This window comes from Lissotriton helveticus, chromosome 12 (genome assembly GCF_964261635.1).
Source record: "Lissotriton helveticus chromosome 12, aLisHel1.1, whole genome shotgun sequence".
NCBI classification, from domain to species: Eukaryota; Metazoa; Chordata; class Amphibia; order Caudata; family Salamandridae; genus Lissotriton; species Lissotriton helveticus.
Genome location: NC_136073.1, coordinates 152,321,132 through 152,346,962, shown reverse-complemented (window position 1 = coordinate 152,346,962; position 25,831 = coordinate 152,321,132). Strand labels below are relative to the sequence as shown.

At 45.0% G+C, this 25,831-nt stretch overlaps 1 protein-coding gene across 1 annotated transcript in view; it reads right to left on the bottom strand.

Annotated features, from left to right (window-relative positions):
• LOC144798590 (polyunsaturated fatty acid lipoxygenase ALOX15B-like) overlaps nucleotides 1-25,831 on the bottom strand; it is a 302,675-nt gene that overhangs the window by 65,840 nt on the left and 211,004 nt on the right. The window contains exons 8-10 of the mRNA XM_078669544.1: nucleotides 24,430-24,633; nucleotides 24,108-24,194; nucleotides 15,625-15,794 (exon numbers count right to left, since the gene is read on the bottom strand). Of these exons, the coding sequence (XP_078525670.1) occupies nucleotides 15,625-15,794; nucleotides 24,108-24,194; nucleotides 24,430-24,633 (461 nt within the window). The remainder of the gene's footprint in view (nucleotides 1-15,624; nucleotides 15,795-24,107; nucleotides 24,195-24,429; nucleotides 24,634-25,831) is intronic.

The following is a 25,831-nucleotide window of genomic DNA, read 5'->3' as shown; positions in this document are numbered from 1 at the left end:
TTTCCCTTATGTGCTGATGTAAGAAAGGAGGAAGAAAACAAAAAATTAGATCAGTGGGAGAGTTTATCTCCAAAAACAACAATCACTTTGTACTTATCTTAGATTGATTGCCTATATTACTAAATTTGAGTCTATCGACTGTTGTTGAGTTGACTATACTAATCTTAAAATCCCTATCCCAAAATTTCTCAGTGTACCTTTTTACAATGCATAGATGCATACCACACATCACTGTGAAATAACTTGGGCCTGTAAAAGCTACATAAAGAATATCACAGAGAACGCTAACTCACTGATATCACTGATTCATTATGGTGATAGGGGGACTGAAGAGTCTTCAATTGTAAACCCAAACTTTGCCGGGGAGAGTATTGAGTGTTCATTTTCCCAATCTTCCAGTTTCATGAGTAACACTTTACCAATCACTTTTATAGGGGAATCTAAAAGTGATATTGGATGATAATTCTTTGGTTCAGATTTATTGCCCTTCTTATAGATTGGTATTATAATAGATCTTCCCCACGATGGTGGGATCTCTGGCGGCCATGTTGAAGACCCTAGGTAAAATTGGGCCCCATAGGTGGACTATGTTTTAAAAATACTCACAGGTACCCTGTCAGGTCCTGGGGCTTTACTTCCTGCACTTCCATTATCTGCTAGTAGGACTTCTTCAACTGCGATATTCAGAGGAAGATTAGATGTTGTTGCCTCCAACCAGACCTGGGCAAAGGGCACTAGGGGGAGGTAAATCTTGTAGGACAGCACTCTGGCATAATTGGACTGCGTAACTATTAGGTGATGGCGGTCAAGCCTTAAATCTATCATCATCACAATTGATATAATTGGTAGACAGGACAACATCTGCTTGCCTATCTCCCAGATTTGAGACTTTAATCTGCCTATGTTACCCTGTAGCTTGTTGTTGGACGTGGCCCTTTTTGCAGGGTCATCCCTACATTTTTTTTTGAACTTTTTGCTGATATGGTGTTGGTGGTTTTAAACCTCTGGGCACATTAGCACTGCTGTCTAGTGTGAAGTGCGTGTGCTCTCTGTGATAAATGTGGTAAGATTGATCTACACCTGTTTGGCCTATTTAATTTACCTGTCAGTCCCTTGTAAAGTGGTATCTCATATACCCAGGGATAGTAAATTAAATGCTACTGGTGGTGCAGTGCTGATTGCGCCACCCCCCGATGTAGCCTTTCAAACCAATCTCAGGCCTCTTTCATTGCAGGGCCTGTGCGCGTAGTGTCACTGCCGCTGTGACGTGGCACCTAAAGTGTGTGCCAGGTCTGTGACCGCCCCTTTTACTACATTTCAGACACCCCTAAGATAGGCCCTAGCTAGCCCTATGGGTAGGGTGCATTGTAGGTAAAAGATAGGGCATGTACCTTAAGTGTGTGACATGTCCAGGTAGTGACGAACAGTCATTTTGGTTTCTCACTACTTTGGGGCTGTCCTCGTATAGGAATGCATTGGGGATTCACTGATAAGTGTTTCAATGGTAATTCCTGATATGAGAGGAGCAGCGTGGTCAAGTTTGGTATGCTTGGAATAGTGATAATAAATGCTACACAATGGAGTGCACAGATGTATTATAACTATTTTATAAATGCCACTTTTAGAAGTTGGAATTTCTGTGTGCTATCTGCCTGCCTGCCTGATGTGAATTGCATGTCTGGCTTGTGAGTAACAGGGGCAGGGTGAGTCAGCGCTAGGATGAATGGGTCATCTACATTTTAAGTAGTGGGAGAGGAAGTCCCTTGGCCCTTAATAGGTCAGTGCCTGGCCTGTACAATGCTGGCTCCACCCCACTGTGGTGTGTCTGATGGTAGAGCCCCATCTATGAAAGAAGGGTGTGAGCACTGTAAACAGAGTAGTCCAGAACCAGTTTTAACTGGTTCCCCCAAGCCCTGTGCTTGCAGATAAAAGAGAAATGAAATATACATATAGGGGCTGTGACCCCATGATGGTGGGCTGTTCTGTGCTTACTTGGGCTGGGGGAGGGGCACTCTGCCAGAAGGAACCGCCGTGGGACCCAGCTGCAGCTTCTTGGGGGTCCCTGCATGATGGCCTGTCTGGCTGCACTCTGCTTGGCTGTCCTCATCCCCAAGGACTTGTTATTTTGCCTGCTTGCGCACCTCTGTAAAGGAAGGGCTGACTGCTCCCTGTTTGTGTCAGGTGGGAGAAAAGCTGAGTGCTGTATTTTATTTACTGCCGAGGAGCAGCGTGTGGCCATGCTGTGCACAGAAGTGGCAGAGGCTGGGCCCTTTGTATTGGCCTTATTTTCCCTGGGTATTGTCGAGCGGTACGTGGAGAGGGTTGTGCTCCCTGTGAATTGAGGAAACTCATGAGGAGCATTGATCAGGGTGCTGTCTGCCAGCCCCCGCGCTGGCTGCCAGCCCCCGCGCTGGCTTAAGGAGGTGTCTAGCGTGTGGTGAAGTGCTTCCGATTTTCCATTTGCAGAGAGCCGCAGTCGAGACTCCCAGCAGGACTCGGCCGGTTGCTTGTAATACAGCAGCGTTTGTGAGGATATGGCTGGTAATGTGGTCCAGGCAGAAATGGAATAATTATTAGAACAAGCATTTTCAATTAAATAAGTCTCACATTTGCAAGAGTTAGAGCTATTGGCGATTTTAAATGTTATTTATTACTGTGTTTTGGAGTGGGGTGGATGTATGTGGTTTGTAGTAGAATTATATGGTATTTTGTGCAGTGTAATTATGTGGATAGAAATTATGTGGCATTTAGTGTATGTGGCATGAGATTATGTGTTATGGAGAGAAACTGTATGGTATCGTATTTAGTGTTGTGGAGTTTAATAATGTGGTGTGCTGTTTAATTGTGTTGTTTGATGTATAATTATGTTGTGTGGATTGTATGTACGTGGTGTGTTTGGAGCACGGGTAACAACTGTTTGTTTGCACATTTAAAGTTCTGTGCATAAGCAAGACCTAATCAATTGGATGAAATCTATGTTATTTGTAACCATTGGAAATGTGAAAAAACACAGCAGAAGAAAAGAGATAATAAATAATACATGAAAGAAGATCAGCTTAAAAACATCCAAATAAACACACTCCCTAAAGAAGCTCATCTATGCTGATTATTCCCCTAAAAAAACAGCTGTGTGATGGCCACCAGGACTAGGTTCAGGCGGAAGTGGGATCAGCTGCTGCAGGTGAATCTTTCCTGCTGGAAGATGGCATGACACCAGTAGTATCGCCCGCCTCCGCCCGGGCTAAACATGTTGTTCCCTCTGTTGGGAAGGATACTCTACAAAAAGCAACGCACCACAAGTCAAACAGGCAGACAAAGGACACAGAGACACATATATACACCAAACACCATAGCCCAGACATGGGGGGTCCAAGCTGTGATGGATGTACACAACACACCACAACCTAAGTATCCTACCATATGTTATTTACATTAACAGATATTTATAAAATGCTGTGTGTCATCATGATGTGCTTTTTTTCTATGTAACTTTACATAGAAAAACTGCCACATTTATACCAATACCCCACAACTAAGTAATTGAGATGCTTCTTCATGCTACATCTCAAAATACAGACACATTTGACAGCCCGGATTGACTGACACAGATAAAGACAAACTCATACACAACTGCTCAAAATCACTCATCAATAAACACGTTTACGAGTTTAGCACAGTTCAATCTTAGAGATTAGGTACACTGACACACCCATAAAGTGAAAGAATATATAACCAAAAAGGAGTCATGGGGATATACCCAAAAAGAGAGGCATGTGGATGTACACACCGGATTACAAACCCTATCAAAGACAAAAAATGGGGGTGCGCATGCTGACATCTTTGCAGCAACATGCCACTGACTGGCACTGAAATACAGACTCTAACACACCAACAAAACAATACAACTCAAACAGATAGACACTATAATAGCAACATTGAATTACACTGGCATATTCACAAAATAACGCACAAAAGCTAACACCAGAGCCACTGGAAATATTCAGCAGGCCTAAGTCAATTATGTGACAAGAGAAGTCAAAATTACATCAACTCATGACAACTTAAACAGCCTAAGTATGAAGATAGATTGATAAGTATAAGACCTCAAACATATATTCACATATCACAGCCTAAACAAATGAACAAAACACAAGCATACACAGTCCTACCGACTAAAACACAGATACCTGAAAACAAACCCTCACAAAGATACACAATTACACATAAACACACATACAAAAATGCACATATGTATGGCCACATAATTGGACACATATGTATGCATACACAGAGGCTGGGACCCAGGTGGGTGCCACTACAGAGACATTTGGGCGACAGCTATCGTATTATAATTGCTTATACACACACACACGTGTGCCAGTATGGATTTAGACAGGCTAGTCATGTTTCCAACTGCTGTACAGAGATAAAAACACAGTTACAAAACACACATGTGCACTCCATCTAACATCTTCTTTTATAGCCTGTCCTGTAGTAGCCACCCCTTCCAGTCACACATACACACACACACACACTGCCCATGAACCACCAGATTGAGAAGACAATTTGCTTTTCCAAATTACCTTGAGTTGGCCGCGGGAGGGACTAGCTGATGCAGCTAGATAAGGAGAGGTGTTTGTGTATGATGAAGAAAGAATGAGGCAATACAGCAATACAGCAAGGTGAGGCTGACAGAGCAGATAAAATTAAGACTTTGAGGACTTCAGCAGCTCGTCTGTGCTGAGGGAGTGCAGCACATCCCCGTTGTGATGGCCAAGCTTGGCCAGCATCGGCCACAGCACCAGAGAACAGAGTCTAGTTTCAGCCCACAGGGCAAGCCGGGGGTAGCACTGCGGGTAGCCGAAGACCCTTCTGCTGTGAGTAAACAAACTGTAAATGTTATTTTAAAAATCCATTGTATTGTTCTCTTCTGGGAGGAGTTGTGGGGGTGGGCAGAGAGGGTGGTGGGGTAGGGCAGTGAGGGTTGTGGGGTGGGCAAGCTGGGTAGGGGGTTCAAGCAAACAAGGTGGTGGGGTGGGCAAGCTATGTTGTGGGGCAGTCAAGCAGCCTGATGGGGCAGGCAAGCAAGGTGGTACGGCGGGCAAGCAGTATTGTGGGAGTGGGTTATGGCAGCAGGTTAAGGCAAAGCAAAACAAGCTTCCTCAAGCTGGAAACTATTGAAATAGTGTAATAAACGACCTGATTAGCCGCTGTAGGAAAGTGGGATCTGCTTCTTTTTGTTTCCCCCACTTTTTGCTTTATGTCATACTGTTTTTGACTAGCCTGACTAGTATCCTGCTAATCAGGACCCCAGTCTATCAGATTTCTCCCTAAACTATTATGTCATGTCCTTAGGTAGACTCCAGATTGGATCCTGGGGTGCCCTTGTCAGTCCCTATTATATGGTGCCCATGTACCCAGGGCATAGGTACCCCAAAGGCCTCTAATGGGCTAAAGCAGGTTTTATGCCACCCATGAGAGGTCATGCAAAATGGAACTACAGGCCTGCCATTGCATCCTGTATAAGATGGTGCATGCACCACTTACTTTGGATAGAGGTTTACTATATCTAAGGGTCACTACACTTAAAACCTATAAGTTACCCTTATTGCAGGCCTTGACAATCCTGAAGGCAGGGTGGTTGGTTCTAAGTGAGAGGGTGCAACTGCGTGATCAGGACATCCCTGCAGCCTACGGAGTCCATTCTGCCGTGTTATTAGTGCTGCAGCATTTACGTGATATTGAGTGGCAGGGCTCCGGGCCCGGATTGTGTGCCAGGAGACTTATTTGTCCATGATAAGGCTAACTGTGTGGTTTACATCACCTATTTGGCCAATTCCGTTGCCAGCGGTGCGTGTATCCCTGACACGTGGTCCGGTGCAGTTATTATACCGGTTTACAAAAAGGGGGATCGAGCACTACCTGGCAACTATAGGCCTATTAGCCCCATAGATTCTATTCAGAAAATAGTTGCCAAGTTAGTCCTAAGTCGAATCCAACTGTGGATAGAGGATTATAAGATATTATCACCCCTGCAGGCACGGTTCCTCCCCCACACTAGCACAACTGAGCAGGTGCTTAGGTTTGTGATGATTTACTGGAGGATTGTTATCGTAGGTGAGGGCACATTATACACAGCTTTCATTGATTTAAAGTCTGCTTTCGACTTGGTTCCTCTGAACAAAATGTGGAGAGCCTTCTTAGAAGTGGGGATGCCCTTGGAGCTGCTAGCCATGTTAGTTAAACTGCATGACTCCAATTACGCTCAGGTTAGATGGGGTATACATGGAGAGGTCATAGATACATTTCCGGTGACTAAGGGTGTGCGCTAAGGATACGTTTTCATGCCTACCTTGTTTTCTTTATTCATCGAAAGTGTAGGACAATATTATTCCATATGTCCCACTGATGCACCAACTCTTTGGGGCCTGAAATTCCCCCTACTCATGTTCGTGGATGACACCTTGATTTTATCTAAGACTCAATCCGGGTTACAGGTGGCTCTGTCCCGTTTCGAGGAGTTCTACCGCTATCATGAGTTGGCTGTTAATGTGGACAAGACAAAATGTATGGTTCTCCACAAATCCAAAGCAACTAAGGGCAAAATCTATATGAATGATGTTGCTCTAGAGCAGCCTGACGTGTTTACCTACCTGGGGATAACCTTACACAGGAAGCTGCATTGGAAGCCACAGATCGACATGCTTGCCCTGAAGCATGCGTAGCTGGCTGGGACCCTCCTAAAAGAACACAGGCTTTCACTCACCAAACCTATGACCCCTGCCCTTAAAATTTACAACACTAAAGTTGTAAGCGTTATCCTATATGGCGCGGACATATGGGGCAATGAAGACACCACATCACTGGTTATTGCCCAAAGTAAATTTATGAGGGCATTAACAGGTTTGCCGCAATCTACTCCACTGGTGCCCTTATTTTTCGATCTGGGATGTCATCATATTGAGGACCTAGTTCGATTTAGGCCTATAGCCCTTTGGAGAAAGCTATGGGCCACCTTGAGCTTTTACTGTAGGCTAAAGTCCTTTTGGATTTCAGGGGTGTTGGGACCCTAAGTAAGATCAGATGGCTGCAGTAAATAAAAGAAACCCTGACAGAGATGGAGATGGATAATTTGTGGGAGAACCCTGATTCGAACCCCTTCCCTTCAAAAAAGAGCTTAAGACTGTTTATGTGGATTTGTTGAAGATGAAGCGCTTCTCCACCATTACAGGACATACATTGACCAGAGACTTCCTATTGATAAAGAACAAGCCAGGTTTTGACCCCTACTGGGACTTCATTTCAAAACCATTGAATAGGAAGCTCTACCACCAGTTTGGGGTAGGTTCTCTGCCCATTAGAGCTTTCACTAGCAGATGGCAAAAGCCCACGCCAGATCTGTGCCCCTCATGCTTGGCTCAGCCAGAATCAATCCACCATATATTATTTGTCTGCCCGGCCTACACCTCACCAAGGAGGATATGGCTCAAATCCACCTGTACTAATCTTGGCACGAGAGTTGCCATCAAAGCCTTGAGGATTTTACAGACATATACCCAGGAATCTATTGTTATTGCTATTGCTAAATTCCTGAGTTGGGTATGGATGATTCGGGCTACTAAACTTAGGGCACATTGATAAATTGTATGTGGATGTGGGTAGTGTGATTCCATCTTATTTTTGTACAACGGGGTAGATGCCGTATGGCTTATCCTATCTTAATTTTTTATATTTTTTGAATATCTACTGTTTTATAACACAAGAGTCGCTGGATTGTGGTTTAATACTTATATTAACCAAATTATTGTGTCTGTTACATTAATGTCATGACTCAATTATTTCTTAACAAAGTATCTATTATCTAGTAACTTTTAATTGAGACTTTACGGTCCTGGTCAAGATGGCGGAGTGAGGACGCTGGCGGGTGGTAGCGAAGTTGGAGGCTCCACTCCTTTCTGACGGATTTGACGGATTTATATTACGCTATATCAAGCTATATGCGGAGAAAAGAGATACAATGAAATAAAACAGATTAACGGAAGAGAAGAAACTCACTAGTCGGGTTGCGGCAGCTGTTTTCAGAGGTAGAGGCGAGGTGGAGGCGAGCGCTGGTTCTTTGCGGCAGATGCTGTGGTTGTTTCCGAGTGCCTTCTGGACGGCTCGCCTTTTGGCTTCAGGACGGGTCGGCGGATCGGCGTTCAGCTGGTCGGGGCTTTGTTGGCGATTCCCGGCCATTTCGACCTCTCTCACAGGCACGCAGGCTGGCTCGCAGTTTGGCACCCAAGGGATGGCACCGAAGGTTGTGCTGCTGACTGCTCCGGTGGCAAAGGGAGCGGTGGGGGCAATTTCTCCCCCCGCGCCTGTTGCTGCTTCAGCGGTGACAGTGTCTGCATTGGCTACGGCTCTTTCCGTGCCGGCTGTGACTGTGCTTGAACTCAACGACGCGGCAGGTATGCTGATTTCTGCTTCACCAGTCACCTTATCTGGAGGAGCTGATTCACTGCCCATGGGAAAGCCTGTGCTACGCCCTCCGACCCTACTTATTGCAAACGATCTAATTATTCCAAAGGTAAACGGTACTGGAGGCTTAATCAATTCAAAGGAAAGCACGGTTGTTTCTGGGGGCAGAAAGGAAGAGCTGAAACTGTGTAAGAGTGTTAACGCCGCTGTTGAAGGAGGATTGGTGTCGGTACCAGCAATAGAACCTGTCCCTTCAGTAACAGAATCTGCCCCGTGGAATTATTAAATCCTGGTGATGCCTAAGCTGCTGATCTGTTTAAAAGTACCGGGGGTGACGCACCTATTATGGTAGAGGAAGGCAGGGAGGTGATTAGGGGGGAGGCGGAGGAAGAGGGCTCTAATGGAGAATACGAAGAGGACATTGATGTTGAGGAAGAACTCACTAATTCCACCTCAGGCACGGCTAAATTCCTGACTGGCAGGAGGAATAAGGCCAAATCTAAACTTAAGTCTAAAGGTAAAAATAAAAGAGAGAAAGCTACTGTAGTTACCATTAATACCACACCAGCAATAATTAATCCCTCTACGTCTGCTGCAAGGAAGACACATATTGAAAAGAGCCCTCTTAGGAAGTGGATCCAGACGAAGGGACTAGTGAAGAATATGACTTTACGTTTATCAGGCATAAGCCCCACTGATTTCGAATGTATGAACAACTGTCCCGACTTATTGGAGGATCCCTCTATCAACCCTGCCTTTGATATCCCCCCGCTGCCTTCCACTAATATGGCTAGTCTGTTGCCTTCTCTCCTTGTGTCTTCTCCTTGTGTCTTCTCCTTGTGTCGGTACCGAAACAGGTGAAGCCGCAACGAGCTATGCTTGTAATATTACTATTCCCTCTGTTATAAACCCGACTGAACAACTACCGGCGTTGACTCCCATATCATCTGACTTACCTGATGCAACTATAACTGCAAACTCTAATAAATCATCATGCAGAAGCTCAAGAAAATTTTTTACAGTTACGGGAGGACAACAACAAACTACAGAACTCTCTGCAAGAAATGACACTAAAATTAGGGGGGTCTCACATGATATATAGGAACTACAACAGCGTGTGGTTAACATAGAAGAAGGATCAACTCGCACTGAATCTGTTGTGAGCCAACATGATGCTCAGAATATTTCCTTACAACTGAAGGTTGAGGATTTAGAAAATCGACAAAGAAGGCTAAATTTGCGACTTTTTGGGGTCCCGGAAGGCTCTGAAGGGTCAGATCCTACGTCCTATCTGGTGAAATTGTTTTCTAGGGCTTTCCCAGACCTCTCCGATTGGGATTGGGATTCCCAACTCCAAAGAGCTCACCGTTTACCACTGGTGCAGAGGAACAGGGAAAGTAAATTTCCACGCCCCTTTCTTATTTGCTTCGGTAATTTTTTTACTGAGGCAAGCAGTATCACTGAAAGCACGCCCTAACTCCCCGGTTAATTTTAAGAATCTTTCTTTTTTTGTTCGTTCTGACCTTAGTAAAGCCACAATGGATAGACGGTGGAAATTGCGTAAATACATTGATCCATTTAAATCAAAAGGGGGGCAAGTGTTCCTGCAAGAACCTGCTCGCCTCAAGGTTATTAAAGGCGGCCACACATACTTCTTTACCAATGAAAAAGAAGCTGAACTAGCACTGGCTAAATTTTCTTAAAAATACTTGCTTTTCTAAGAGTGGGGGGATAAGTCTTGATAAGCTTGATAAGCTTTGTTAAAAGTATATGAGGGCTTAAGGGATCTGGCCCTCTCAGACCATCTCACTCGGGCCAATGTCCTGGACCCCACGCAGAACGGCTTCCGTGCTGGTCACAGCACGGAGACGGCCCTTCTCGCCATGGTGGAGCATCTGCGTGCGGTGTTGGATGCTGGTCAGACGGCGGCGCTTGTACTATTAGATCTTAGCGCCGCCTTTGACACCGTCTCTCATCGCATTCTGCTGCACCGTCTGGAGGAGATTGGCATCGGGGGGCCTGCTCTGCAGTGGTTCCGCTCCTTCCTTGACAATCGTTCTTTTTGCATAGCCATCCCACCTTATCAGTCCAAATTCCATCCTCTGGCCATGGGGGTTCCGCAGGGATCCTCGCTGAGTCCCACGTTATTCAATCTTTACGTGAGACCGCTGGCTGAGGTCGTAAAGCAGTGGTGCCTGACTATGGTTTCATATGCTGACGACACTCAGCTGGCGGTTACTCTCAGTGGGGATGCGGAGTTGGATGCCCCTAGGTTTCAGAACGGACTGAAGGCGGTGGCTAGCTGGATGACTGCGAATTGTCTCCAGCTCAACGCAAGAAAGACAGAAATCATGATTGTCGGGAAGAGAGCGGAGCTCTGGGGGGACAGGTGGTGGCCTTCGGAATTGGGACCATCTCCGACTCCGGTTTCGGAACTAAGAAACCTGGGAGTTTGGCTGGACTCTAGCCTTAACTTTGTTGGCCATACAAAGAAAACCGCGGCCTGCTGCTTTGGTGTTCTTCGGGGCCTAAGACCTGTCCTCAAATTCTTTGATGCCCCGACCAGGCAGCTGGTGATTCAGGCGACGGTAATTTCCCGGCTTGATTACGCCAGCTCTCTCCTGGTGGGGTCTAACCAAGCAGAAATCACCCGCCTGCAGCGTGTCCAAAATGCTGCTGCCAGAGCGATAGTTGGCTTGCCCAGATTTTGCCCCGTTTCTAACACCCTTCGCTCTCTACATTGGTTGCCGGTGAGGATGAGAATCCATTTTAAGGTCCTATGCCTGGCCTTCAAAATTTTGAAAGGCACTGCCCCCCAGATCCTATCCAATCTTTTATCTTTGTATGTCCCGACACGCTCTCTCCGATCCTTGGGCCAGGCTCTCGCCGTGGTTCCCCGGTTCAAGCTTTGCCGTGCCGGGGGCCGATCTTTTCGAGTGAGAGCTGCGGCTATCTGGAACTCTCTTCCGGTTGAGATTCGTTTGTTGGAGGATCTTCTGCAGTTCCGTAAGGCTATCAAAACCTTCTTATTTTAACCCTGCCCCTCAGTTGCTCTTTTTTCTGTTCCTGCTTTTAGCGGTGTTGTGTTTTACCTTGTTTTGCGCCAGGACGCTCCTTTGCTGGAGCAGCTGTGCGCACGATAAATGCCTGTAACATAACATAACATAACAAGGGGGATGGAATTCAAAACTTTTTCTTCTTTCTTTTTTTTCCGCTTAGGAGAATGGGTTTCTTCTTTTTTTTCCTCTTTCTTCTGCTTTTCTTTCCGTCAGGGGGAGTGGAGTGGTTACTCCTCGGCTACCAACCCTTGCCGCTGCCCATCCAGCGGCAGCAGAAGTTGGAGGGCTGTCCCCCGTGGAGGTTGGGGGTATGGGGGGAGGGGGGAGGGCTCTTTCGGCTTCCTGTCAGGAGCTGCTGGGATTGGGGTAAAAAGGTGTTGAAAAAAGACAACTCAGAGGGAAACATGTTGGAAAGGTTGGGGAGAAAAAATAGATATATTTATTTGTATTTACACAGAAGCATTATATTATTTATTTATTAATTTATTTTAATGTATAAGTTAAGATGTCTGGCATGGAATGTTGCCGGGTTAAATAGCAAGAATAAAAGACGCATAGTCTCAGAAGAGCTAAAACTGTAAAACCCACATTTTGTGTTCTTATCTGAAACTCACATTGCTCACAAAGACAAAAAGTTCTTAACCCAGCTTGGCTATGACGTTCTAGTTAGTTCCGCCCTGGGTGCTTCAATCAGAGGGGTCGCGATTCTCAAGGATAGACGATGTAGAGCAGAAGTTCTTAAAACTGCTCATGATAAAGATGCTAGATGGGCTATTGTGCAATTAAGTATTGAAGAATATAAATATGTGTTTTGTGTCATATGTGGACCGAATTTGGACGAACCTTTTGTTTTAGATTGTTTAAATGTAGAGCTTTTGAACTGGGAGGGGGATCTTATTTTAATGGGTGATTTTAACTGTATTTTGGATTATCAAAAGGATATCACAAAACAAGGGGCTTTTCAACGTAAACGTAAATCTAGGTGGTCAATATGTTATGGAGAAGTTAGGCCCACCAGCCCTGCAAACTCAGCGAATCAACTTGGCATGTTGGTAACAGCCTTCTGTCATTCACCAAGTAAAAAATTCTCTAAATAGTTTCTAAACTACAGCTTTTAGGGTTAAACTGGAGGCGTACACACTGACTCTAGCCAAGGGTTCCAGCACTTGGGAGTCAGAACTCACTTCAAATAATCCCACAATATCCCCCTCTACTTAATCCTAAATCCAGCATGGCAGAACCTTTTATTGCTTGTTCAGAGCTCCTGTGCCCACTCTAGATGAGTGGCCAGGAAAATTACCAAACCCTCCCCAGTGTTTATTTATAACTGGCAGGTCACAAAATCCCAAATGTGTGGTCTGAATTAACTCATGAATTAGACCTTGCTGGAATGAACTCGTAAGAAACTCACATGAGTGCATCTCAAAGCAACCAGGAAACTCATATTTGTATGTGTAAACAGTAAACACTTTCAAAAGAGCAGAAGAACATGGCTCACTTCTGAAGCCTCACAGACAGAGAGTAAAGTGTCAAGAAAACCAGCTGGCTTCACATAACACTGGTCTTCACTCAACATTTGGGACAGCACAACCATTCAATCATAATGATGAGACATTCTAATGTGAACAAACAAAAATTTGCTGAACTGGCTTATGATTAGTTTTCACATTACAGGACATACTAAGAATGAGAATATATAAACCATCCAATGGCAGAGAACTGACCTTTTAGTCAAACAAACTACACAACACTGTTGGTTGGCTGAGCATTCCTCACTTTAGTCTGTCACATTCAGCTACTTGTTGGTTCACTACTAAGCTTTCCTCTCCCACATGCTAGGTTGAGTTTCATCATCCTAGGAGTCCTAAAAACCCACACTTCAACAACATACCCACTGTTTCACTTCTCCATATTTAACTTGGTTTGATCATTCCCTCGTTTGGGTCTCTGCTTCACCTTTAAATGGCAGACACTCATTGTTCCACATTTCCTTTCACCACCTACCCATCCCCAATCTATCTGCCTGTCTGTCTAAAGGCTTTTGGATGATATGTTGCTTAGTCTGCAGTCATCCCTCTTGCATCTGTGGCTACCAACCATGGTTGCAATTGAATCAGAATTAACATATCAAGATCTATGACTCACTGCTTAATTTGCCACTGCATATTGCATCACACATTGACAATGACAGTAGCAATACAACTACTAACCATCAAACTCATACAAGTGTGAAAATTCAAACTAATCCAGTCCTCCCATAGCTATAAGAATGACTTGGGTGCCAGGTTTTAGGATTTTTTTTAATGTATATTGAATAAAATAAATCTTTTTTTGTTCACATCTCTAAACTAGACACACAGCAACGCCATGAGACACACTGTCTTCAGTGCCAGTGCTGACAATGAAGTGACTGTTGTTTATGAACAGGGGGTTGAACCCATATAAAGTCACTGGGACCTGGGTTAGATTAATACTGAGAGGAGGGGGTCCCAGTGTATACAAGAAGCAATTACATACAATTAAAGAGAGTTAATCAACAACAATTGCTTTGATCCACAAAGTTTAATTCACAATGGGATGCAGTATATTGCATATACATCATGCAGAGAACAGTCAGCTGTATTGAGAGTCATACAGTGCCCCAAGGAGGGAGAAGGGAGGTGATGGTGAGAGGTTAGGGAAGTGATGGGATTATGTAACAGTAAAATCAATCCTTTAAGCACTTATTTAGGCTAAAAATGTAGTAGCAACAACTTGCATAGTGCATAGCGACATTATTTGAAAGAAAGGCATACGACACAAGGTACAGTGTATATACAAAATGTTGGCGTGAGGTTGCCACAATTGAAACAAATAGTCGACGTTTCGACCCTCTGAGGTTGCAGGATCATTTAACCTTGCTGTGGGGTCTTCATCAGGACCGGAGGGGGGGGCAAAGGACCAAGAAGTCGGTAATCCCCTGGGAAATCTCGAATGGGGAATGGAGAAACGTGCTGCCGCATCGAGTGTTGGCGTCCTGTCGGTCTCAGGATCGATAATCAACTTGGTAATTTCAGATAAGGAATGGAGAACATAGGTGCTGCATCGAATGATGGCGTCTCGATGGGTCTCAAGGATCCGCGCTTTCTATCATCGTGTGAAACCGCGATGGGTTCGGTAAACCTGAATTAAAAAGCTCCGTGTGCGGGCCGCCGACAATGAAGTGACAGTGCCAACACCAAAAACCAAAGTCTTATATTAAGCACTGCTATTACTCAGACTTGATTCTCTAAATCCAAATTTCAAGCATTGGCACTTCCACACCTCTGCTATTCATGTTCTGTATATAGGGTGCCGGGCCTATTATCATTCCTCTTTTTGTCCTACTCGTTGACCGTATTCTAAGTAGGGACTTTACTCTTCATGTTTTTTCCCTTCAGTCACTTTTATAATGACTTCTTACCACTTGTGGGCTTCAATTTCATTGCTTATCAAATCCATAGCAGATCACTAAGTCATCATTGATTTGTCATTTATCAACCATTAATCTCCTTTTATCTTCCGCTTACCTGTATTTTGATTGGTTTGCCTACCTCTCCAGGATATCGGGACATTACATTTCCACCTCTTAGTTTTTTTCATTTGACAAACTAATGCATTCTGGGAGTAGTAGTTTTAATTCACTACCAAACGTAGAAGTACAACTAATGATCTGTTATTATACAATCTGAGATTCAAATATCACAATAAAATGGAGTGATGGGAAAATTCTGCGGAAGGCTTCCACTGCCCTCTCTAGATCTTGGCTGTTCTCAGCATCAGCCTAAAGCTGTGGAAAGCATTATCAATGTTTCTGTAACGTTCTCCCATGCAAACTGCGGTTGATCTATTTTTATTTCTCAGGACTTTTTCCCTCTTTTAGCTATCTAGTTGCTATGTCTCATTTGAATGTTGGTACAACCTGTCAATCCTAAATATTCTTTTTTATTTGCAAATGGACTTCGAGCTTTTCACATTTTACATACAACACTTTGAGGCAAGGAATTCAAGAAAAATGTAAAACAATATTATAACCCATCCCTGGAAGCAACACAAAACCACCAGTGTCAACGAAATCATGCCTCACCGCTCAATGGCTGACCAGATCTTCAACCCATCATCTCTGTAGTAAAAGTTGGGCAAGGACTCAACCCCACGGGATTTGAGATCGTCTGTGATGCAAATGGAAGTGTAGGTCACGGATTGCATGTCTCTCGATATAAGCTCAGCAAGTCCTGCTAGTCCTAATGCCGAGCTCTGTGGGTGAAAATTGCAGTTTCTGGTTAGGTCCCTTTTCTAGGCTGTGCCTGACTCTTTTACTCCTGGACCAAAGTCATCACTTTATACATTTTGTCAGCCGTTCTGCTATGTATCTAGGGTGTGTGTCAATGTTTTACTCTTGTAGCATTGAGTGTATAATAATATGCAACAGAGGTGGTGATACATTGCACAGGATGGTAATAATCCAGCTGCTTTGGCTACTGATAAACTGAGTTTGCATTACAAATGATGTAGCTTCATTCACTATTTTGAGCAAAACTCTGTATAGTGCTCCTTGTGAAGCATTGGCATGAAGAATGTGTCCAGTTTATTTCATAACTAGTGTTTAGAGTGGTCTCAAATGTGTTTCTGTGTTGTCTGCCAATGGTGAGTTCTGTACATAGCCATGTCGAATCTTTTCTATATTACGCTGATTATATGAATTTTTGTGTTTAAAGTTTAGTGTTTGCAGTAGATTAATAATATATGTTGTGCTTTTAGTGTACCATACTATTAAGTGACTAATATGGTACTGTATGTAAAATGTTGTGTTCAGTGTTTAAGTATGAAAAATAGATAGTTGTAAGTACTTGCACCACAATAGCCAAGTACAAGGCATCAATATGTATCATATTGGCATCAATATGTATCATATTTAATGACAATACCTTCACCTTCTTAGTATTTGTGAACAAACTTGTTTAATAAAAGATTAACTAGGTAAAGTTCTTCTTCAGTGAACACAATGCTCACAAATTTGAAAATGAACCAAGTCCTACAGGAACGATGATGTGAGAATATGGCACAGAAGCAACATTTATGAATCCTAGCGGCCATAAGCCGGACTAGAGGTGGCATGGTGGTGGCAATCTAAGAGAGAGCACACAATGGGGGCGTGCATGTAGGCACTATTGGTCAAAGCTAGCTGGTTCCCATCCAGGTTAAGAGATACCCACTCAAAGGACAGGGGACAAACAGTTTTTTCTACAATGTGCAAGGTATATAGAGGTTAGAATAGTTTATTTTCCAGGTTTATGTAGTATTCATCTGTAGGTAAAAAATCACAAACAGCAAAGCATCCAGCCTTCAAGTCATGACTTCAGGATTAGTAGCCCTACTCAGATACAGCCACGAAAAGCATCTAGAAGCAAACCCTTAACCCCTGGTCCCGTGCACTGCTTCCCCCACTGCTGCTGACGAGCTCCACACGTCAGGGCTTCAGCCCCTCCCCTGAGGCTTTCTGTTCGGACCCGCTGTCTGGGATTGCTAGCCACTTTAATCTTTGGCCCAACATATTTGCACCCTCTAGTGTTGAGACAGACTGTTGTTTTGGTAATGTAACCTTAAATCTTTTGTTTGTATTTACTTTCTGCTACTGCTGATAATTGTATAGTTTAACTTTATTTCTTCTGATGCTAATTGTAATTACTTCCTGCTGTTGCTGGTATTGCATTGTATTTACAGCTACCGCCCCTGCCTGCCCCAGCCTATTCTCCTGCTCCAGCCATTTCTGCCCACCCTGACATCCCCCTTACCTCCCAAATACCAGGATTGCTTATGGAGGCCTCGGTGTGGCCGCGCCACTGGCGTAAAGGTGTGCCAAAAGCGAGCTCATCTGCACCCTTCTGCATTCGGACCGCGCCTAGTGCCAGGAACCCTGGCCCTTTCGCACTCCCACAGATACTCTACCACAGATCTTTGTGCCTTGGAACCCAGGCCCAACATCTGCTGCCTCACATCACCACACTACATAGCAGGGCCTTTCATCTGCATTCGCTGCCAGTCCGATGCCGCCCCAGCTCTGTCCAACACCACAGCAAGCAGCACCATGTCAGCCCTGGATGCTGACACCCCCTGTTGATAATTCAGCTGCCTTCTGTTGAACACCAGATCGCTCTGAAAACATGCCACCAAAGTCTGGGACACCATCTCCACCCTCGTACCCAATGTGACCTTCAGTACAGAGACCTGGTTTGCCCCCACATTGGCCCCAGGCATTGCCACTGCAACACCCAGCAGCTGCCAGATGAACACACATTGACCGCACCAACAGACACAGAGGTGGCATCAACATCATACTCAAGGAATCTATCACATGCACCATCACAGATGACGAAACCAAGCCGATCATGGAACACATGAACTTTCAGCTCTCCAGCGATCACAAAACCTCCATCAAAGGCACTGACGCCATCGCTGAATACTTCAACCTGCTCTCCATTGGATCCGAACACTGCGTCTTCCTGAAATACCTCAACTTCCACCTGGACGACTCCACTGATACCAACTCCACTGACCTCATAGAAAGATTGGACAACATTGGCCTCAAGCAAGTGACCACCAACTCAATGCACAAAGCAAGACACATGCTGGACCTGATTTTTAAATCCAGCAACAAAATCAAATACAGCCACACCTCAGAACTCATCTGGTCAGACCACTCTATCATACACTTCACCTCTGCTGGTCATTTCTGCAATGCCCCCAACCGCTTTAGCACTGCCCCCTATCGCTGCTGGACCAAGGTCACACAGCAACAATGGAACAATGCTGTCAGCACCACACAGGCCAATATCACCACAAACCTTGACCAATCACTAAAGAACTTCAAAGCCTGGATCACCAGAGCCACTAACCGAGTCACTCCCATCAAACCAGCCAAAGCAATCAGACCCACCAAACAAGCTAGCTGGTCACCCCAGAACTCAGCATGTTGGAGCACAGGCGCAAACCCCTGGAAAGAAGATGGTGGACCAGAGGGAACCGCAATAACAAGTGAGTTACAAATCAGTCCTCCACGACTACCACCACAAGATCAAAGCTGCACAAAAGGAGGCCCTGACCTACTGGATCAAAACCAGCACCACCCAAACGAAAGAACTCTTCACCATTGTCAGAGAGTTCACCTGCATGTCAGTCATCAAAAACTCAATTCCCTCTGTGACGCCCTCGCCAACCACTTCCACAGCAAGGTAGCAACCATCTCTTAAAACTTCAGTCCCCAAAAGTCTGAGCTCTTGAGCAACCCATCAACCACCACTGCCGACCACTCACCCATGGGAAAGACTCAGCCCACTGAACACAACCTCTCTTATGAACTCCATCAACTCAGGAGCACCCATCAGCCTATGCCCCAACCAACTCTTCAACCTCATAAGACACGAGGTCAGCCAACAGCTCACCACCATCTTCAGTGCCTCCATAGCCACAGCCATCTTTCCTGTTGCATGGAAACAAACGTAGGTCAGGATCTCCACAATAACCTTCAGCAGACCACAGCGAGCACCAGAACTATCTTCCATCGCCCTACTTCCATTCTCCACCAAAGTCTTGGAGAAGGCCATCACATCAAACTCTCCCAACTCCTGGTGAGAAACAACCTACTAGATCCTTTCCAATTAGAGTTCAGAACCAACTAGAGCAGTGGTTCCCAAACTTTTGACTCCTGAGCACCCCCACTGAATCACTACTGGAAGCCGGGGACCCCCAAGCAATTTGTACAATTTAAATTTCTTTTTGTATACACCTTTTGAAGCAGAGGCAATTTCAAGAGGGAGACAGCCTGAATTGGGTCTATTGGCATGGATATGTATGTATACAGCAGTGTATTATTTAGTGGTACCCAAGGGCTTGTGGAAAGTGAGCAATCAGACAGCAGCACGAAAATCCTACTGCTGATCCTGGCTGCATCTATTTTTACCTGCCTGCCGAGTAACGGTAACCTAAACACATGTGCCTTTCAACGTTTTATTGCTTTTGTTGTATTGCCTGTATTTTCATTGTTGTGTCTGTGACTGCTGTTTTCTGTCTTCCCCCGCTGCCTGTGCGTGGTCTGTGCCCCTTTTTCTTCTCTCTGTTCCCCTCGCTGTCCCCGTGCTCTCTCTGCCCGGTCTTTCCTTCTGTATCCCTCGCTGCCCGTGTCTCTGCCCGGTTTCCCCTTCTGTTCCCCTCGCTGCCCCCGTGCTTCTCTGCCCGTTCTGCCTTCTATTCTTAGCTACCCCTATATTTCTGTATTCTGTATTTTGCCTCTGTGCTATTCATTTTTTGTGCCCGTCTGCCCTCTGTGCCACTCGTTTTTCCCTTGTTTTTGTGCCCCTTTTGTCGTCTGTTCCACTCGTTTTTCCCTCGTTTTTTGTAAATTTCTGCTCTCTGTTCCACTTGTTTTTTGTGCCTTTCTGCCCTCTGTTCCACTCGTTTTTCCCTCATTTTTTGTGCCTTTCTGCCCTCTGTTCCACTTCTTTTTTGTGCCATTCTGCTCTCTGTTCCACTCGTTTTTTGTGCCTTTCTGCTCTCTGTTCTACTCGTTTTTCCCTTGTTTTTTTGGCCTTTCTGCCCTCTGTTCTACTCATTTATCCCTCGTTTTTTTGTGCCTTTCTGCCCTCTGTTCCACTCGTTTATCCCTCATTTTTTGTGCCCTTCTGCCCTCTGTTCCACTCGTTTTTTGTGCCTTTCTGCCCTCTGTTCCACTTGTTTTCCCCTCATTTTTTATGCCCTTCTGCCCTCTGTTCCACTAGTTTTTTGTGCCTTTCTGCCCTCTGTTCCACTCGTTTTTGTGCTTTTCTGCCCACTGTTCCACTAGGTTTTCACTTGTCTTTTGTGCCCTTCTGCCCTCTGTTCCCCTCGTTTTTTGTGCCCTTCTGCCCTCTGTTCCACTCGTTTTTGTGCCTTTCTGTCCTCTGTTCCACTCATTTTTTGTGCCCTTCTGCCCTCTGTTCCACTCGTTTTTTGTGCCTTCTGCCCTCTGTTCCACTTCTTTTTCCCTCGTTTTTTGTGCCCTTCTGCCCTCTGTTCCACTCGTTTTTGTGCCTTTCTGCCCTCTATTCCACACGTTGTTTGTGCCTTTCTGCCCTCTGTTCCACTCGTTTTTCTGTGCCCTTCTGCCCTCTGTTCCACGCATTTTTAGTGCCTTTCTGCCCTCTGTTCCACTCATTTTCCCCTCGTTTTTAGTGCCCTCAGCCCTCTGTTCCACTCGTTTTTTGTGCCTTTCTACCCTCTGTTCCACTCGGTTTTTTGTGCCCTTCTGCCCTCTGTTGCACTCATTTTCCCCTCTTTTTTTGTGCCCTTCTGCCCTCTGTGCCACTCGTTTTTTGTGCCTTTCTGCCCTCTGTGCCACTCGTTTTTTGTGCCTTTCTGCCCTCTGTTCCACTCGTTTTTCTGTGCCCTTCTGCCCTCTGTTCCACTCATTTTTTGTGTCTTTCTGCCCTCTGTTCCACTCATTTTCCCCTCATTTTAGTGCCCTCAGCCCTCTGTTCCACTCGTTTTTTGTGCCTTTCTACCCTCTGTTCCACTTGTTTTCCCCTCGTTTTTTGTGCCCTTCTACCCTCTGTTCCATTTGTTTTTTGTGCCTTTCTGCCCTCTGTTCCACTCGGTTTTTTGTGCCCTTCTGCCCTCTGTTCCACTCATTTTCCCCTCTTTTTTTGTGCCCTTCAGCCCTCTGTGCCACTCGTTTTTTGTGCCTTTCTGCCCTCTGTGCCACTCGTTTTTTGTGCCTTTCTGCCCTCTGTTCCACTTGTTTTCCCCTCTTTTTTGTGCCCTTCTGCCCTCTGTGCCACTCATTTTTTGTGCCTTTCTGCCCTCTGTGCCACTCGTTTTTTGTGTCTTTCTGCACTCTGTTCCACTCGTTTTTCCCTCAATTTTTGTGCCCTTCTGCCCTCTGTTCCACTCGTTTTTTGTGCCTTTCTGCCCTCTGTGCCAATCGTTTTTTGTGCCCTTCTGCCCTCTGTTCCACTCGTTTTTTTGTGCCTTTCTGCCCTCTGTTCCACTTGTTTTTTGTGCCTTTCTGCCCTCTGTTCCACTTCGTTTTCCCCTCGTTTTTTGTGCCCTTCGGCCCTCTGTTCCACTCGTTTTTCTGTGCCCTTCTGCCCTCTGTTCCACTCATTTTTTGTGCCTTTCTGCCCTCTGTTCCACTCGTTTTCCCCTCGTTTTTAGTGCCCTCAGCCCTCTGTTCCACTAGTTTTTTGTGCCTTTCTACCCTCTGTTCCACTAGTTTTCCCCTCGTTTTTTTGCCCTTCTGCCCTCTGTTCCACTTGTTTTTTGTGCATTTCTGCCCTCTGTTCCACTCGTTTTTTGTGCCCTTCTGCCCTCTGTTCCACTCGTTTTCCCCTCTTTTTTTGTGCCCTTCTGCCCTCTGTGCCACTCGTTTTTTGTGCCTTTCTGCCCTCTGTGCCACTCGTTTTTTGTGCCTTTCTGCCCTCTGTTCCACTTGTTTTCCCCTCTTTTTTGTGCCTCTCTGTGCCACTCGTTTTTTGTGCCTTTCTGCCCTCTGTGCCACTCGTTTTTCCCTCAATTTTTGTGCCCTTCTGCCCTCTGTTCCACTCGTTTTTTGTGCCTTTCTGCCCTCTGTGCCAATCATTTTCTGTGCCTTTCTGCCCTCTGTTCCACTTGTTTTTTGTGCCTTTCTGCCCTCTGTTCCACTTGTTTTTTTGTGCCCTTCTGCCTTCTGTGCCACTCATTTTTTCCTTGTTTTTGTGCCCCTTTTGCCTTCTGTTCCGCTCGTTTCCCCAGCTGCTGTGCCCCCTGCGGCCCCGCCCCCCTGACTGCCCACTGCCCATTCATTGCCCCCACCTCCCAATTGTATTGTTGTGGTCTCACCGCCCCTGTGCTAACATTCACAGCTCTTGTTTGCTGTGAGGGCGCATGGGCGCTTCATTTTTCACTACGACAAAAGGCACTTGAGTCCTGCGTACCCCCTGGGAATGTCTCACGGCCCCCTGGGGTCTGCGGAGCACAGTTTGGGAAACACTGAACTAGAGCACTGAGACAGCCCTGATCACCGTAACAGACTACATCTGTACCCTTCTCTACAGAGGAGAATCAGCTACCCTTACCCTTCTGAACCTCTCCGCAGCCTTCACCACCATCTCTCACCAATCGACTACAGCAGATAGGAATCACTGACGATGCACTAAGATGGATGGCATCCTTACACATGGGATGCACCCAAAAAGTCCGCATCCACCTTTCACCTAGTAACACAAGCACACCATCTGCGTCATACCCCAAGGATTATCCTTCAGTCCACACCTCTTCAACATCAATATGACACCACTCGCAGGCATTGCCAGATCGCACGACATCAATATCATCTCTTAAACTGACAAATCACATGTCGTCCTCTCGCTCTCAGCGAACCCCACCTCGTAGAAGACCAACTTTCACAACTGTATGAAAAACGTCATCACCTGGATGATTACAACTGCTTGAACCTTAACATGGACAAAACTGAAGTTCTGATCTTTGGCAGGCACACAACTCACTCTGGAATGACTCCTAGTGTCCGGTGGAGCTCAAACCCACGTCATGATGAAAGGCCATGCATGCAACCTCTGCATCATCTCAGGCAGTGAACTCTCCATGAAGACCAACAATGTGATGATGAAGGCCCTCATCACCAGCCGACTAGACCATGGCAACACACTCTATACAGACACCACCAGGGAACTAATGCAAAGACCCCAGATGGACCAAAATGCAGCTGCCAAACTGTTCCTCAACTTGCCAAAGGGGACGCACATCAGTCAGCACCTGAAGGACCTCCACTGGCTCCCCATCCAGAAGAGATGTCAGTTCAAGCTTCTGACCTATGACTACATAGCCCTCCCCAACCAAGGACATTCATACATGAATACCCGACTGTATTTCTACCTACCGACCAGGAATCTTCACTCCACACACAAGGAGATATGTAAAAGACCAAGCAATAATCCTACATCCTGCATCATTTATGTAGTATTTGCATATGTCTGGTGGGGACTGAGAAAATGTCTTTTTAGGCTATCACTAACAAACACATGTGCCAAAAAATACTTTTTTGGGTAAAGACAAAATAATTAGTAGCCTGTGTGAAAAGGCTGCAGGTGGATGCACTGTGTAATTATGTTTAATAATGACAAGTAAGAATATGTCATAAGGGAGTGAAAAAGCTAAACTCATTTATAGCAGGTGCCTTCCATTTTTTACTGAAATCTGTGCCCCTCTAGTATGGGATGATAGCTTTAATTTCATCCACCTCCTCTAGCTGTGTCTGGTGGGCCAGTGGACTTATGCCATTACTCCATGGGTCTGTGTTTGACCTCATGGTCATAGGTTTGAATACCAGATGTTTCACTTAGCATTTCATACTTCGGAGATCAATACAATGAGTACCATTGAATAACAATAAACAACTGCTCTTCCAACGACAAGAGACCAAAGGGTGAACATATGATTTACAATATCCCATGCTACGTTTATTATGTTTTCTAGCGTTGTCATTGCCTCTTTTGGATGCCAACAACAGAGGTGGTCTACAAAGATGAGTTCCAATCTTACCGTGTCGAAGAATCCTCCTGGTGCAATAAGGCGTTCTCTTGCGAGAGCATTTATTTGTAAAGTATAGCGATGGTGGGGAATCAGGAGCTAAAGAGAGACCGGGGGATTTGTTAGAGACACAAGTACAGTGGTTGCTTCAAACAGATATCATATTCTCACTGATCTATAACATGTAGCTATATACTCTGTTAATGTCCAATCGTCCAAGAATTTCAATCATTCTTGACGTTTTGTACTCAACAATGCATGGCAACCCATGAGCATCCATTTATTGTGCTTGGAATTAATAGCCTCCTTGCATTGTTTGATTTGTCTTTCTTACCTTGTACACAGGATGAGACATGGGGAGCTGCCTCAATGTAGAAATGCAGAACACTTCTGCAAAGACATGCGTACGCAGGAAGTGGGAAAGAACCTCATAGGTGGAAAAATTGGAGCTCCTCACCCACATCTTGGCAAGCAACCAGTCCCACTCATTATCGCTCGGCAGGAAGATGGGATTCTCTGGACCTGGAGTCTGATTTAGCTGCAGAGGAAGATGGACAAAGAGCCAGTTACTGGACTTTCGTGGTTACTGACCAAGCATATGTGGTCAGATCTCAGCTCAAGAGTGAGATATGACACATTAGACTTAGAGAGTGTTTACATGTTGTTTACTGAAAAAGAGTGCCAAGAACATTGCAAACTTTCTAACATTACACATTCTTTAATTTTCAGAAATCCCACAGGGAGAAAGTGACAGCTGACAAAGGGTCTGCACTGATTGTGAGACACAAATGTTAAACCGACAACAAAGTGGTGTATAGACACTGGAAGCGTGTTAGCTCTCAGAAAAATAGCTGCTAAAAATAAGTGACTGTCCAGTCAAATGGACTCAGTCCACTGTGGGCACCTTGTACACTAGAGGTAACAAGCAATAACCATTAGAACAATCAAGACATGTCTTGTTGCTATCTCATAAGAACAATTTCACGTGATTTTTTGGAACAATGAGTAGATTGAGGAGTAAGTCAGCATGCTTACAGAATAATGCATATGAATCAAGTACAAGATATGCATCAGGATTCTCTTGTAAAATGTATTTTTCTACTTAAAGGCAGACACCATTGCTTTATATTTTGTAAACAGTTTTTTGGTTTGTGGGTAAAGGTGTATAGAAGTATATGTGAATCCCATGATTTAGGCTAGAGGAAACAAAGAGGGAAAACAAGCCTGAGAGATGAGAAGGAAAGAGGCCATCAACAAAATGAGAAAGAAGAGGGCAAGACATTAGCCTCTTGTCAGTAAAGAAAAGGCTAGCTTACAAAAAAAGTACATCTCCCCATAGATACTGCAAAATGCTCCAAAGGCAGAGCACAAATGAGAAAGGTATGAACCCTGAAATGGTCTCTGAGGAAAAGATATTTGCACTGTATAATAGCATTATGTAATAGTTGTTTATATAGATCACTGTGGATATATGTAAAAAATATATTCGTGGTCAAAAATGCAAGTGTCTAGAAGAGTGTTTGATTAAGAGTGAGGTTACTGAGTTGTTTTCATTACCTCCTCATTCCACTTGTCATGATGAATCACACATTGAGGCCCATGTACCTCCATTCACAACCCTTCCCAATATATAAGCCACCCGTTCACTACCTATTCCTTTTTTGTGCGCTTCATTCAGGCAGGAGTGGTACACATGCTCCAGTGGTTTGGGCTGCCCCTTTAGTGCTCTGTGGTGC